This window comes from Phyllostomus discolor, chromosome 1 (genome assembly GCF_004126475.2).
Source record: "Phyllostomus discolor isolate MPI-MPIP mPhyDis1 chromosome 1, mPhyDis1.pri.v3, whole genome shotgun sequence".
Classification (NCBI taxonomy): domain Eukaryota; kingdom Metazoa; phylum Chordata; class Mammalia; order Chiroptera; family Phyllostomidae; genus Phyllostomus; species Phyllostomus discolor.
This window is the reverse complement of record NC_040903.2, coordinates 57,666,403-57,681,252: the sequence shown is the minus strand read 5'-3', so window position 1 is coordinate 57,681,252 and position 14,850 is coordinate 57,666,403. Positions and strand designations below refer to the sequence as shown.

General features: G+C 35.0%; 1 protein-coding gene across 1 annotated transcript in view; it reads left to right on the top strand.

Annotated features, from left to right (window-relative positions):
- The window catches only part of GPR158 (G protein-coupled receptor 158), a 366,089-nt gene that overhangs the window by 173,450 nt on the left and 177,789 nt on the right, over positions 1-14,850 (top strand). Inside the window, exon 3 of the mRNA XM_028506632.2 lies at positions 13,396-13,498. Coding sequence (XP_028362433.1) covers positions 13,396-13,498 — 103 coding nt within the window. The remainder of the gene's footprint in view (positions 1-13,395; positions 13,499-14,850) is intronic.

Here is a 14,850-nt window from a genome sequence, read left to right as displayed (position 1 = left end):
CTAGAAAAAATACAACTAATTGATGAAGAGATAGCCAACCTATCAGATGCACACTTCAAAATACTACTAATCAGGATGCTCACAGAACTGGTTGACTATGGTCACAAAATACAGGAAACTGTGAAGGCTATGAAGTGAAGTAAAGGAAAATGCATAAGGAACCAAAAGTGATCGGAAGGAAACCGGGACTTACATCAATGGCTTGGACCAGAAGGAAGAAATAAACATTTAACCAAAACAGAATGAAGAAACAAGAATCCAAAAAAATTAGGAGAGGCTTAGGAACATCCAGGACAACTTTAAACGTTCCAACATCCATATCATATGGGCGTCAGAAGGAGAAGAGGAAGAGCAAGAAATTAAAAACTTATTTGAAAAATAGTGGAGAACTTCCCTAATCTGGCAAAGGAAAATAGACTTCCATGAAATCTAGAAAGCTCAGAGAGTCCCAGAGAAGTTGGACCCAAGGAAGCACACACCAAGGCACACCATAATTGTATTACCCAAGATTAAAGATAAAGACAGAATCTTAAAAGCAGCAAGAGAAAAAGAGTTATCTACAAAGGAGTTCTCATAAGACTACCATCTGATTTCTAAAAAGAAACCTTGTAGGCAAGAAGAGGCTGAAAAGAAGTATTCCAAGTCATGAAAGACAAGGATCTATATCCAAGATTACTGTATCCAGCAAAGCTATCCTTTAGAATGGAAGGGTAGATGAAGTGCTTCCCAGATAAGGTCAAGTTAAAGGAGTTCATCAACACCAAACCCTTATTATATGAAATGTTAAAGGGATTTATCTAAGAAAAAGAAGAAGATCAAAACTATGAACAGTAAAATGACTACAAACTCACAACTATCAACAACCAAACCTAAAAAACCAAAACAAACTAAGCAAACAAATAGAAGAACAGAATCACGGAAATGGAGATCACAAGGAGGGTTGTCAGTGGGGAGAGGGTGAGGGGAGAATGGAGGAAAAGGCACTGGGAATAAGAAGCATAAATGGTAGGTACAAAATAGACAGGCTAAGGCTAATAGGGAGGCTAAGAATAGTATAGGAAATGTAGTGGCCAAAAAACTTATATGTATGGCCCATGGACATGAATTAAGGGAGGGAATGCAGGTGGGAGGGGGGGCACAGGACAGAGGGGTATAAAGGGGAGAAAATGGGACAATAGTAGTAGCAAAATCAATAAAATATATTTAAAAAATTAAATTAAAAAACAGTTGAATTGACTCAAGGATGCACAGTAGTCTATAAAAGGCTCAGACTACTCCTAATTCACTTACAGGGAATCTCACTTATAGGAAATAACATTCTAGGGGGCTCACTGAAAGCCTTAGATGTTTATTAGGACCCTTCATCTTTGGAAGAGCCTAAACTCCAATTTAGGAGTTAAATATTGTGATAGTGTCAAAAACTCAGCTAAGTTACTATTCAGTTTGTACTTTGCTTCTTGACTCACTTTAGACAGTTTAATAAATCAAAAAAATTTTTCAGGCTCAGTCTCATTTCTTTTTATTAATTGTTTATGCTATTATGGTTATTTCTGCTTTTTTCTCTTTTTTTCCCATCTCCATCCAGCCCCACCCTTTCCCTTTCCTCAGTTAATGCCCATATCATTGTCCATGTTCATGGGTCATGGGTTAATCCCTTCACCATCTTCATGCAGTCCATACCTCCCTTCCAGCAGCTGTTAGTCTATTCCATGTATCTGTGCTTCTGTTTCTATGTTACTTGATAGTTTATCATGTTCATTAGATTTGACATATAAGTGAGATCATGTGGTATTTGTCTTTCATTGACTGAATTATTTCACTTAGCATGATATTCTCCAGGTCTATCCAGGCTGTCACAAAGGGTATGAGTTCCTTTTTTTCTGCTGTGTAGTATTTCATTATGTAAATTACTGTAAATCTTTTATGCCCTCATCTACTGATGGGCACTTAGACTGTTTCAAGATCTCAGCTATTGTAAATAGTGCTGCTATGAACATAGGGGTGCATGTACTTTTTTGTATTAATGTTTTAGGATTCTTAAGCTATATTCCCAGAAGGTCAAAAGTGAGTTCCACATTTAATTTTTTTTAAAGATTTTATTTATTTATTTTTAGGGAGGGAATGGAGGGAGAAAGAGAGAGAGAAACATCAATGTGCAGTTGCTGGGGGTCATGGCCTGCAACCCAGGCACGTACCCTGACTGGGAATCAAACCTGCAACACTTTGGTTCGCAGGCCATGCTCAATCCACTGAACTATTCCAGCCAGGCATGTTTAATTTTTTGAAGATATTCCATATTGTATTCCACAGTGGCTGCACCAGACTGCACTCCCATCAACAGTGCATTAGGGTTCCTTTATCTCCACATCCTTGCCAACACTTGTTTTGTTTGTTGATTTACTATTGATGGTATTCATTCTAACAGGTTTGAAGTGATATAGGGGAATATTTTTGCCAATGATACATCTGATAAGGGTTTAACCTCCAAAATACTCAAAGAACTAATACAACTCAAAACTAAGAGGACAAACAATCCAATTAAAAATGAGCAAAATACCTGAATAGACACTTCTCCAAAGAGGACATACAAATGGCCTATAGACATATGAAAACAAATGCTCAGCAGTTGTTGGGGACGGCCTGCCTGGTCTCAGGAAGCTGTAACCCCCCATGACTTAGGCTGAGTGAAAGACTTCTGGACCAGAAGCCACTAAGGAGACAAAACTTATTTCCCTGGCATGAACGCTGCCTGTTCTAATGCCTGGCTCCCTTGCATGATCTGCAGTCAAAGACGGGTAACAATTCTCTAAGAAAGACAATGAATCTAAGACAGACTCGATCACATGGGAATGCCCTAAGGGAAGAGACTTAGGGCTGTGGATATGAAGGGTTGATCCACATCAACCCCTGCCCTCTCAGCTTTGTTAAAGCCTGAGTCCTTGTGAAAAATCCAAGTCTCCTGGCTGCCTTTGTCTTCTCTGTTAACTCAGGCCTGCAGGGGCAGCCCAGACCAGAAACAGTGGACCCCCGGGGTAATCAGGCCTGGGACATAGAATATGCAAGACCCTGTGAGATCTGTTTGCTGAAGGATGTTATTAACTTGGAATTTAAAGGCACAGACAGGAGACCTTTAAAATGTTAAAACTCCAATCTCTGCCCAGAATCACAGCAGGAGTTCTGTCTGCACCTTTGTAAGTCACCTACATCTTTTGATCTTTTCTGCCAGACTGTGAATCCACAAACTAAGTCTGTTTTCTCAATAAAAATCTTCTTGGGAATGGAGACAAGGTGCTCTCCCCACTAGAGAGAGAGTGACCATTCCGTTTTTACTTCCCCACAGAAATTGCTTGTCTCTGTGTATGTCTTTCTCGTGTTTTGACAAGCCATCCACAGCGTTCTGTGCTCACTGCAGGCAGGTGAGCACAGGTCAGCTGGCACCCAGAACATTACTAATCATGAAAGAGATGCAAATTAAAACCACAACCAAAAAAAACACCTCAGTCAGTCTCATTTCATTGCATTTCTATTCTCTCTTGGATTTTTATCCTTAAGGCTTTAGTATTTTTGCAGCCCCAAACTTGATTTTTTCTCCTCAAGCCTATGTGATTACCAAAACTTTGTTGCCTACTCTACTTCTTACCAGCTTCCATCTCTCTGGAGTCTCAGTCTTCCCCCAATATTTCATAGCATCAAATACTCAGTTTGATACAGAAGTACCAAATATAGGGCTTCTATGCATTTCCCTTCTTCCCTGGATTCTTGACCCCTTCATTTGGCTCCATTGGTAGTTTTCTGACGCTTCCACATATGTAGATTACTCTTTTTTTCTCTTTCTCCCTTTCTTTGTTCCTTCATTCCCTCATTCCTTTGTTTGTTTCTTTTCTTCCCTTCCTACCCTTCTTTCCCTCCTTCCTTCCTTCCTTCCTTGTTTCTTTTAGTCATCATTCATTTATTTTACCCACATGTTCTAATTGTTTTGGATAAGAACTTTAGCCTGCTATAAGTTTATATGTCATAGCCAGAAATTAAAGTCAGTTTCCTTTCTTACCTCATTTCAATAATATTTATTGTGTAGCTACTATATGCCAAACAGTGTACTAGGAGTTGTGGATATTGTGGTGAAATAAATTGTTTCCACTATCCAACCTGAAAATAGATTGTTACCAGTACTGCAAACTCCCCCTATATGCTTCTCCTTCATCCTACACTCATGTGCCCCACCAAGAGGTAATCATTATCCTGATTCTTTATAGTTTCATATATGTATATATGCATATCCTTAAATAGTACTTTATAAAAATTTGATGTTTTTGAATTTTATGAAGTTGAAATATTATATGTATCTTTTTAACATCTGTTCTTAGTACAACAGTATTTTAACAAATAATTTATTCTAGAAAAATAACTAAAGATGAACTTCTAAAAGACCAAATATACATTCATGAAGCCCTTTACCTGTGAACAGGGGAGAACACCATATAACAGCTCTGACTTTGCTTTTATGTTTGTGGATTATAAATTCTGTGAGAATGAGACCATGACTTTGTTGATCTTTGTTGCTGCAGCAGATAGTTTATGATGGGGTTCAGTAAGCAAGAGCTTAATTAAGAAAAGAATGAAAAGGAAGTCCCCAGTGCTTATGAACTGTGACCACAAAAAGCACAGGGTGTCAAAAGCAGAGCATAGATACATCATAGTGACTTGGTGTTTTAGTGAAGGAAAATGTTTCATTTAAAAAAAGTATTGAGTTTATTAAGCACTTAGGTTATCAAGCATTTGGGAGTATTTCTGGAAAGGGATCTAGAAAAGTGGGCCTGCTCAGTCACTGAGATATAATCTGGACATTTTGCTTAGTCAGTTTCTTGCTCTGTATCAGTGTGAAGTTTGTCAACTTGTAATGTGTCAGACACTGTGTTGTCATCCTTTAGCCCTATTTTGTGAGACCTGGTTCCACTGAATATAACAGTAACATTTCAAAAATTAGTAATAAAAACAATTTCATTTTTAATTTTAACTATATTATAAAGTAAAACATCCTCTCATTCCCCTTTCCCCAGGGGAAAAAAAAAAACACTTTTTAAACCAGGTTCTGGAAGCTAATGAATAATAGAGATACAATATAGTTCTTTTTTCCCCTGGTGAAATACTACATTATTTGTTATTCAGGAGCTCTTGTTTTCCTGAAACATTGTTTGATATAATATGTGGGTGATGTATACCCTATCATTGCTTGGAAGCCTTTTAGATTTCCTCTATTGCAATGTTTTCCTTTTGTTTTAATAAACTTGCAATTAGTTTTGGGGAGGAGCCACTGGTTATTAGCATAATTAACCTATTTTAGTACCAAGTCCCCCAAAACCCACTCCCAAATGAACAGATTCAACATTTCACAGTATTTCTTATTAAGTTGCATAAGAAGAATAAAAGAAAGATAATGAAACCAGAAAAAGACACTGGTGTTTGGGCTGCCTGCCACATATCAAACCCTGTAAGTTGAGACAGGGATTGAATTGTTATGGTGCTTTATTCAGATGGCTGGCAATCTGAGAAGACAGAGGGTTTGCAGCCTAACAAACCATCTTACGTTTTCTTTCCAAGCCAGCATTTTTGTAACAGAGAACAAAGTGTGGTGAGGGGTTTTGAAATTCAGGGAAAGTTAGATTAAAAAAAGCTGCTGTATTCTCATCCTGGGCTGTCAGCTGTTCCCAGGGGCAGGTGGTCCTCTGTCCCTGGAACACAATGGCCCGGACACCTCCACTTGTTCCCAGGCAGAAATCTTTAGCGATGCCCCAGGAGGTCAACTGTCTCTCCCCAGCAAGGATGGACCTTACTGTAATTTCTGAAACAATAGCTGCAACAGATGCATTACCTACTAGGCTTATTAACTATTTACCTTAACCTAAAATTTTCCATCTCTTGAGTCCCCTATCAATAAAAGGTTTTGTCTTTTAAAAATATTCTAGTAGACCCAGTTACTAGTTCATCTTCTCTGTATCAAGCCCTTCATCTTTCTTTATGCCTCTATGATGTTGTCATGAATGACAACTGCTTTTTGAATGAGCCTCAGTAAATTCAGCATAGCAGGAAATCCTTTCTGCAATTAGGTAAGTCTTCTGTCAAAGCAGAGCAGAGCTGTGTTTTTGCAGAGAAGACGTGACAGTCTGGACTGCCATGAAAGACCCTGGTTCCTATTGCTGTGCCTGTGAGTTTAATTTGGGAATGAGCATCATGATTCTCCTTAGACACAAAGCAGTTTGTTTTCAGGAATTCAGGTAAACAAGAGATACTCTACTGGTATGCCCTGAAATGAAGATTCATTTTCTGAGATTTGAGGTGAGAACTCTGTGATGGGAAGTGAGAGGCTTATTTTTTAAATTTGTAACAGGTATAGGAATTAAATGTGTTTCTTAACATGTATTTTTATACATAAATTGTAAAAATAATGACTTTCATTTACTTGAACCTTAATGATGCAGCAAACGGATCCATTTGGAATATTGCCTGAAATGAAGAATGAAAAAATAAAGGTCTTGGAGCAATAAAAATCAATTCCAAATGACCAATGTAGCATCTGCTCCTGTGTGTGCAATTCTGCCATGTATCCATACTCAGTACAGAGTAGTCACTGCTGTCTTTGGAGCCAAACTACTGGAGTTGAACCCTAGCTCTGCCAGTGCCAAGCTGTGTGACTTTGGGAGAGTTACTTTGGCAGTCTGTACCTAATTTTTCTCATATTCAATGTGGAGATAATAGAACTGATACAGGATTAAATGTATTAATACTTGTACAGTTCTTCTTTAAAATTTATTAATTTTCAGAGAGAGAAAGGAAAGAGAGAGAAAATTCGATTTGTTGTTTCACTTGTTTATGCATTTATTACTTGCTTCTTGTGTGTGTCCTTATCAGAGATCGAACCCACAATCTTGGGGTTCGATCTTGTCAATCTTGACATTATCGGGACAAGGCTCTAACCAAACTAAACTCCTCAGCCAGGGCAATGCTTGTACAGTTCTTAGAACAGTGCTTGGCATATATTAAGTATTCAGTAAATATGAACTACTTTTATTCTTACTTTGTTATTTCTTATCTCACATATTCTTGATTTGCTTTTTGGTGATGTACTTTCCACATATACAAGGAATTATAACCATAAATTAAATGGGAAGAGACACTTCTAGAAGAATGTCCATATTTTATCATTAAAGTATGACAATTGGTAGCTCAAAATAAATAAGGAAAAAGAAAACAAACATAAAAAACTATGCATAAGAACTTAAATAGTACAGTGGTCTGGGCTAATAATGTATGAGAAAATAGCCATAAACATTCAATAGATCCAGAAGGCATTAGTGTATTTCAGCACAGATCAGTACCTATTGTTCAAAGTAATGATTGTGACTCATGAAGAAAATGTTAAATTCTGTTTATGGTGTTCAGTTCAGAGAAGCCAGAAAGTGTTTTATATTTTAGGAAGATTCCATAATAGAGTTCAAAAAAAAAAAGAAAAAGAAAGGTATTTAAATGTCAATTTCTAGGATATTTTGAATCACATGAATTCATGAATTTTGTTGTACTTTCATTTTTTGCCTCCTCCTTTCAGTTTAAATTGGAAATTTTTAAAGAATTGTATGGAAATGTGGTCCTTGGGCACAAGCAGTGTTTCCAGCAAATGCCAAACAATATTCCCCTTCTACACATCTAATTTTAGCCATTCCACTGCTGAGTAGAAATACCTCCATATAGAATATCCATGACTGTTAAGCTGGCCAGGTTTTGTTCTGCAGTTACATTTATCAAGAGTTGACATGAATTATAGGTCATGCCAATTATATGTTGCAAATATAAACTGTAGTGTTTATGTACATGTAGTTGAGGAAGAAAGGTGATTTTGCTGTTACCTCTTTCAAAATATGTTTAATTATGGTAAAAAATATATAACATAAAATTTAAAAGTTTTCAAGTTTGACGTAGTCTCATTTGGTTATTTTTTTCTTTTTGTAGTCTGTACTTTTAGTGAGAATTTATTCCCAAATCCAATGTAATAAAGTATTTCCTCTGTATTTTCTCCTAAGAGTTTTATGGTCTTAGGCATTGTGCTTAGGTTTTTATTCCATTTTGAGTTAACTTTTGTATATGATAAAATATGTCTAACTTCAGTCTTTTGCATGTGCATATCCAGTTTTCTCAACACCATTTGTTGAAGAGACTGTCTTGCCCCCATTGGTTGGTCCTGGCATCCTTGAAAACATTCGACCATCATATATGAGGATTTATTTCTAGGCTCTCTACTCTGTACCACTGGTCTATATTCCTGCTTTTATGCTAATACCACAGTTTTTTTATTACTATAGCTTTGTAATAAGTTCGAAATTAGGAAGTGTGATACCTCCAATTTTGTTCTTTTTAAAGATTGTTTTGACTACTTGGCATTCTTGAGATGCCACATAAATCATAAAATGTTTTTTTTATTTCTGAAAATATTGCCATTGTGAATTTTTAAGGATTTTGATGGATAGTAATATTGTTAAAATAGGCATTTTTAACAATATTAAGCCTTCCAGTTAATAAACACAGATATCATTTCATTTGTGTTTAATTTCTTTTAGCAATGTTTAGTTGTCAGTTTGCATGTCTTTCATTTTCGTGGTTAAGTTTATTTATAAGTTAGTTTTTTCCTTTTGAAATTATTGTAATTGAAATTTAAAAAAAGCTATTTACTGGATTGTTTGTTGTTAGTGTATAGAGAACCTCACAAGATTTTGTATCTTGGAACTTAGATGTACATATTTATTAGTTCTAACAGGGTTTTTTTGTATGTATGTGAAATTTTTAGGATTTTCTATATATAAGGTCATAAGATCATGTTATCTGCAAATGGAGATAACTGTGCTTCTTCCTTTCTTTTTTGGACCTTTTATATCCTTTTTTAAATTTTTTGCTTAATTGCTGTGGTTAGGAATTTCAGTACTATGTTGAATGGAAGTGGCGACAGTAGGAATCCTTGCCTTATTTCTGATCTTATAGGAAAAACTTACTTTCACCATTGAGTATGATGCTAGCTATAGGATTTTCATATTTGGCCACTATGTTCTGGTACCTTCCTTCCTCCTAGTTTTTTAAGGGTTTTTATTATGAAAAGGCATTGAATTTTTTCAAATGCTTTTTATTCATTCATTGAAACGATCATGTGGTTTTGTCTTTCATTCTATCCATGTAGAATACCACATTAATTGATCATTGAATACTAAACCATCTTGAATTCCTGAAATAAGTCCCACTTAGTTATGGTGTACGGTTCCTTTAATATGCTGTTAAATTTGGTTTGCATTTTATTGAAGATTTTCATATCAATTTTATTCAAGATTATTGGCCTATAGTTTGCTTTTGTTTTCTTCTTATAGTATTTTTGTCTGGTTTTGGTGTCAAGGTAAATATGGCCTTATAAATTGAGTTAGAAAGTGTTCTCTCCGATTTTTTGGAAGAGCTTGTGAAATGTTGGTATTAGTTCTTTAAATATTTGATAGAATTTTATGTTGAGGCTTTTCTCTGTTGTGATTACTGACTTAATTTCTTACTAGTTATTGGTCCTTTTATTTATTTTATATTTTTTATTTTTTATGATTCAGACTTTGTTGGTTGTATGTTTCTAGGAATCTATCTGATTTGTTTTAAACTCTTGACCACATTCTCTTCCCATCTGAATCTGGATTACTCCTTGGAACCTGACTTTGTGGGTTCCCAAGAGCTTTCCTTAGTAAAAAACCTTTGCTAATGGCTTGGTAAGGTTCATCAAAGAGGGCATCCCATCTTGTGAGCAGCTGCCTTACTCACAGAGGTACTATAATTTTTAATACAAGAAGCCCATTTTTAGCCCTGGTGGTGTAGCTCAGTGGATTGAGTGCGGGCTGGGAACCAAAGTGTCCCAGGTTCAATTCCCAGCCAGGGTACATGCCTGGGTTGCAGGCCATAACCCCCAGCAACCGCACATTGATATCTCTCTCTCTCTCCCTTCCCTCTCTAAAAATAAATAAATACAATCTTTAAAAAAAAGCCCATTTTTTTTTATAAAAAGCTACCACAGAACAGCTACCCTCAAGGAAGAGGTGTTGCTTTTTCTATTTCTGCTCTCTTGTACTTCTATAAGGATAAAGTAGAAAGCTAAACTTGATCTAAAATAAATATGTTGGCTATCTAAAATAAATATCTTAAATGCATGTTAAATTACAGTAAAGTTTTGAAGATTTTTCTCCTGTATTAAGTGAGGACCTATGTTTATATTCTAAATCCCTGAGAAAAAATGATGAAAAGCAGATACACTTCTGTTCAAATACACTAACATTTGTTGAGTATCACTATACTTACATTATACTTATTGGAGATTCTTAAAAAGTAGCTTAACTACTAAACTAATTGCTTCATCTTGAACATATATAATTTTGATTAGGAGGTGCCAGTGTTAGAGTAGCTACGGAATGATGGTGACAGTTTGGAGCAAAAAAAGTGTGGAAAACTAAATACAAACTTACAATCATTAATAGAAAAATGAGCCAAGATCACTTGAATACTTCAAAGCAAGTGTATGTAAGCAACAGTGCATTAGGTTCCAATGCAGACCCTGTAGTTTTGGAATATGTACGGCAGGATGATATTCTTTTATTGAATTTAATTTATTGAATTTATATTACTATTCCTTTAGTAATATAAAACAATCTAAGGATATAATAAAGCATTTGAAGTATCTAATCATTTATTTCACTGTGTTTTCCATTATAACATTAGGAAGTCTTTTTTCTTTAAGTTTTAAGGGGCTTTATATTTGGCAATATTTAATCAACTCAATTTTTAAAAATCTTCATTTTTCTTTTAACTCTAGAGTTAGCTTATAGCAAAAAAATTACTACTTTAATAAATGTTTGGATATGCTTTAAATATTTAAAATTCTCAACTGAGTCACTGTTGCAGAGCTGAGTCATATTATCTGGGAATTAATGCTGTTTTTATGCATAGCATTAACCTCCAAATTACAGTGAGGCAAAATATTTAAAGTCCACTATTATATTCTTAGTATCTAAGATTTAGTTAACCTGTATTAGTCTTTGCTAGATTAATGTTCAGTAAATGCAACTCATGACAAATTCCACACATTGTGTTCATAATAGCATACTCTAATTAATGAAATGTTGATACTGCACTGAATTGGTCTTCTTGGTATTTTTTGCTGTTTTCTCTCCGCCTAACGTTTTAGCACTGGAGCATCCTGAGCCTCACCACTTTGAACCTATTTCCTTCATTGCCTACGGGCATTCCCTCAGTGATGCAGTCTTACTTGATTAATGACTTTATCTATCATATTTATATAAGTGAATCACAAATTATACAGACCAGACATCTCTCCTAAACCCCATACTACTTTAGCAGACTGGCTTTTCAATATCTAGAATTGAATTTCAAACAGATGATTCATACTTAACATTTGCAAAACTGAACTGCTCGTTCTCTCATATCTCTTTCAGTTGCAGCCCAGTGATGGCAACTCCATTGTGAAGATTGCTCAGGCCCCAAACCCAAAGACTCATCCTTTATTTTTTTTCTTCTTCTTGTACCCCATATTTAACCTTTAGGACATCATAGTGGTTCTATCTTCTTCAAACTGTCCCTGAATCTGACTGGATGATTATGTATACAAATATAAAATACTTAAGGCTCAAAGAAGTCAAGAGAACACAGCTTACCTTCACTAGTAAGAGATAAAGTCAGAATTCAAATTTACATTTTCTGACAAACCACAAATAATATACACTTTCCATAATACTGGTGCTTCTCCAAAGTAAATGTTATAATTGCCTTTTATTTATATATTCAATGGTTCAGAAATATAACTTGACTTGTATAACTGAGTATTTATGAATAGTATTAGTTATTTCAATTACTTTCTGTAGGACTTTTCTTGGCTCATAGTGGTTTTTTCATAAATACTTGCAAACACAGTTGAATTGACTAGTCCTTACCTGCCCTAGTATTTTGTTCTGACCATGTTTCCAATTGCAGGGTATAAGTGTGTACAGAATGAAAGAAAGGGGGGATATTAATGAAATAAAATATTCAAGGTCTTTTTGAAATATAAAGGTCTTTAAAATATAAAACTCTTTTTTCAAATATTTTCTTGCTATATCTCTGTTTATTTAGAACACATATTAGCTTTTACCATTTATGTATAAATCCTTTTTTATTTGCTGGAGTTTTCATGATGTGTAATGTTGAACATTTAAACTTAGATTGTGGAATTATTATTTAAATTATTATTTTGTTTTTTATTTAACCTTTATTGCATTTTTCCATTACCATTTAGTCCCCTTATACTCCCCTCCCCCCAGCAATCACCATGCTGTTGTTCATTTCATGAGTCCTTTCTCTGATTTGCTCTATCCTCCACCCTCTAATCTCAGGGGCTTTGTATCAGAGGCATATTTTTTATAACTAAAATCCACTACATCCTAAGTTCCTCTAATAGATTATAATGGCAAAAAGAAAACAAATTTCACTGTTGATATGGTTGTTGAAGCATCCCCCTTTTCCCCTGATGGACTGCTTGTATTTTAATGGAAGTTATTTGTGTTTATGCATTATAATTCAATGTGGCACAATAAAGTATGTTAAGTTGAATTTTGCTGAGGTTGATTGATATTCTTGAAAGAAGCCAAGATTAAGCTTTTGGGATATGTACATTTTGCCTGTTAATGTGACATATTTGGAAAGCTGATCACTGTATTTCCTCTTTTTATATACGTGTAGAATATTTATCTGTGTAACAGATTTTAAGTAAAGAGCACTTGGGACCATTAATTCATCTGTTTTTCCCCTTTTCTAAATTTGTTTTATACTTCTCTGTTTTGTTATTCTATCAATTTGTGTTATTTTGTTCCAAGCATGCAATTTTATGAATGTTTAATCCATAAAAGCAATTTCATATCTCAAATTCTATATATCTGTTCATTTACTTACCTACCTACCTTTACTCAGATAAAGAATATTTAACACTGATTCATTTTTGAAAAATTCTTATAGGCTTTGAAACTATCTCTTAAAGCAATGAGATGATATATGAGGCACTGAAAACAAAAACTGTGTCTAGTAATTACTCCCTGTGATGACTGAGCGAGTTAGAGATGTATGGTAACTGCAGCTGTAATGTCATGTATTTAGAAAGGAAATTTAATTTGCTACTTTTTAAAAAATATATGTTGGCAAACAAACATCAAATAAAAATTCAAAACAGATAGTTTTGTAATATGTGTTAGCTCTGTTACCATTTGCACTGATGGACATCTGTGGACCTTTAATCTGTGTAATAAACTCTGACCAACTGACTATATTACTGTCTTTTCTTTTTTATAGTGTATGCCCATTAAAGGCCTCGGATTTGTGCTTGGAGCCTATCAGTGCATTTGCAAAGCAGGATTCTATCATCCCCGAGTCTTCTCAGTGAACAAGTTTCAGAGTAAGTGCTCTTCACTTCTGTGCATATACCTGAGTACACATAATGTCTACCAATATCAATTATTCATCTTTTTTAAACTTGTTGGAGTTTTATGATTGAATTCCCATGGGGTCAGCATTCTTTCTTCACTTAAAGGGTTTTTACTTTGGTTTGTCATCCACAATACTCTGGAGTACAACAAAAATACAGTAGGGCAAAAGTAGGTTTACAGTTGTGAGTCTGTGAAACAGTTAATAAAACAATTTTAATAATAATAATCTGGATGTCTTCTTTCATACAGATAACTTTAAACCTACTTTTACCCACCACTGTATGTTTATTTTTGGTATTTTAGTTTTCAGTACATATTAAAGTTCTGAAAAATTCTGTAGTTAATTGGTAAGACCAACTGGGGTTCTGTATTGAAAGCTGTTGCTACAGAAAGTTTCTAAAACTAATTTTGCTAGTTTGTTTATTTTATTTATCAATTTGCTTATATATTAGTGCTCTATGCTGCATAAAGAATTACTACAAGATTAACACTTAAAACAACACAAATTTATTGTCGCAGTTTTCATTGATTAACCTTCTAGTCAGGCATTAGCCTGGTCCTGTGCTCAAGGTCTCACCAGGCCAACATCAAGGTGTCACCTGGGATGTGATGTGATATGAAGGATCTTCTTCCAAGCTCATTGAGTTATTAGAGAAACTGAATTCCTTGCAACTGTGTGCCTGAGGTCCCCATTTTCTTACTAGATGTCAGATTGGGCTTATTCTCAGCTCCTGAAAGTCTCCTCAAGTCCAGGCCATGTGATTCTCACAACACTGCAGCTTACTTCTTCAAGGCTAGCAAGAGAATCTTGCCAGTCTGCTCAGATGAAGTCTTACATAACAGTGTAATCATGGGAGTGACTATCCTATCATACGTACATTCAAGAGGAGGTAATTGCACAGGGTGTATATCCCAGAATCAAAATGCGATCATCTGGGTGTTTTATTCCTACTCCAGAAAATGTCATTGTTACAATTTGCTTCTAGTCAGTTATTGGATATAAATAACTCCTTATATCGGATATAAGGAGTGGTAAAAGTGGATGGTTTCATGGGGAGTTAAGGTTTAGGGTTGCTAAAAATGAGGAACAGGTATCTTTTAGATAGTGATCCAGAAGTCTTTGCCAGCCTGATTTTTGTCTGTATAGGAATTTGCATCTCTACTAGGTATAGAGATGCAATTAAAGAGTGTATTGAGATTGAGACCTGAGGGTCTTATTTTCATAGACATTTATAGTTTTTTTTCTCTTAAAAATACAACTTCTGGTCTTGAGATTGCTTACATTTAACTTTTAGATTCTGGAGGTGAGTAACTTTTTGTT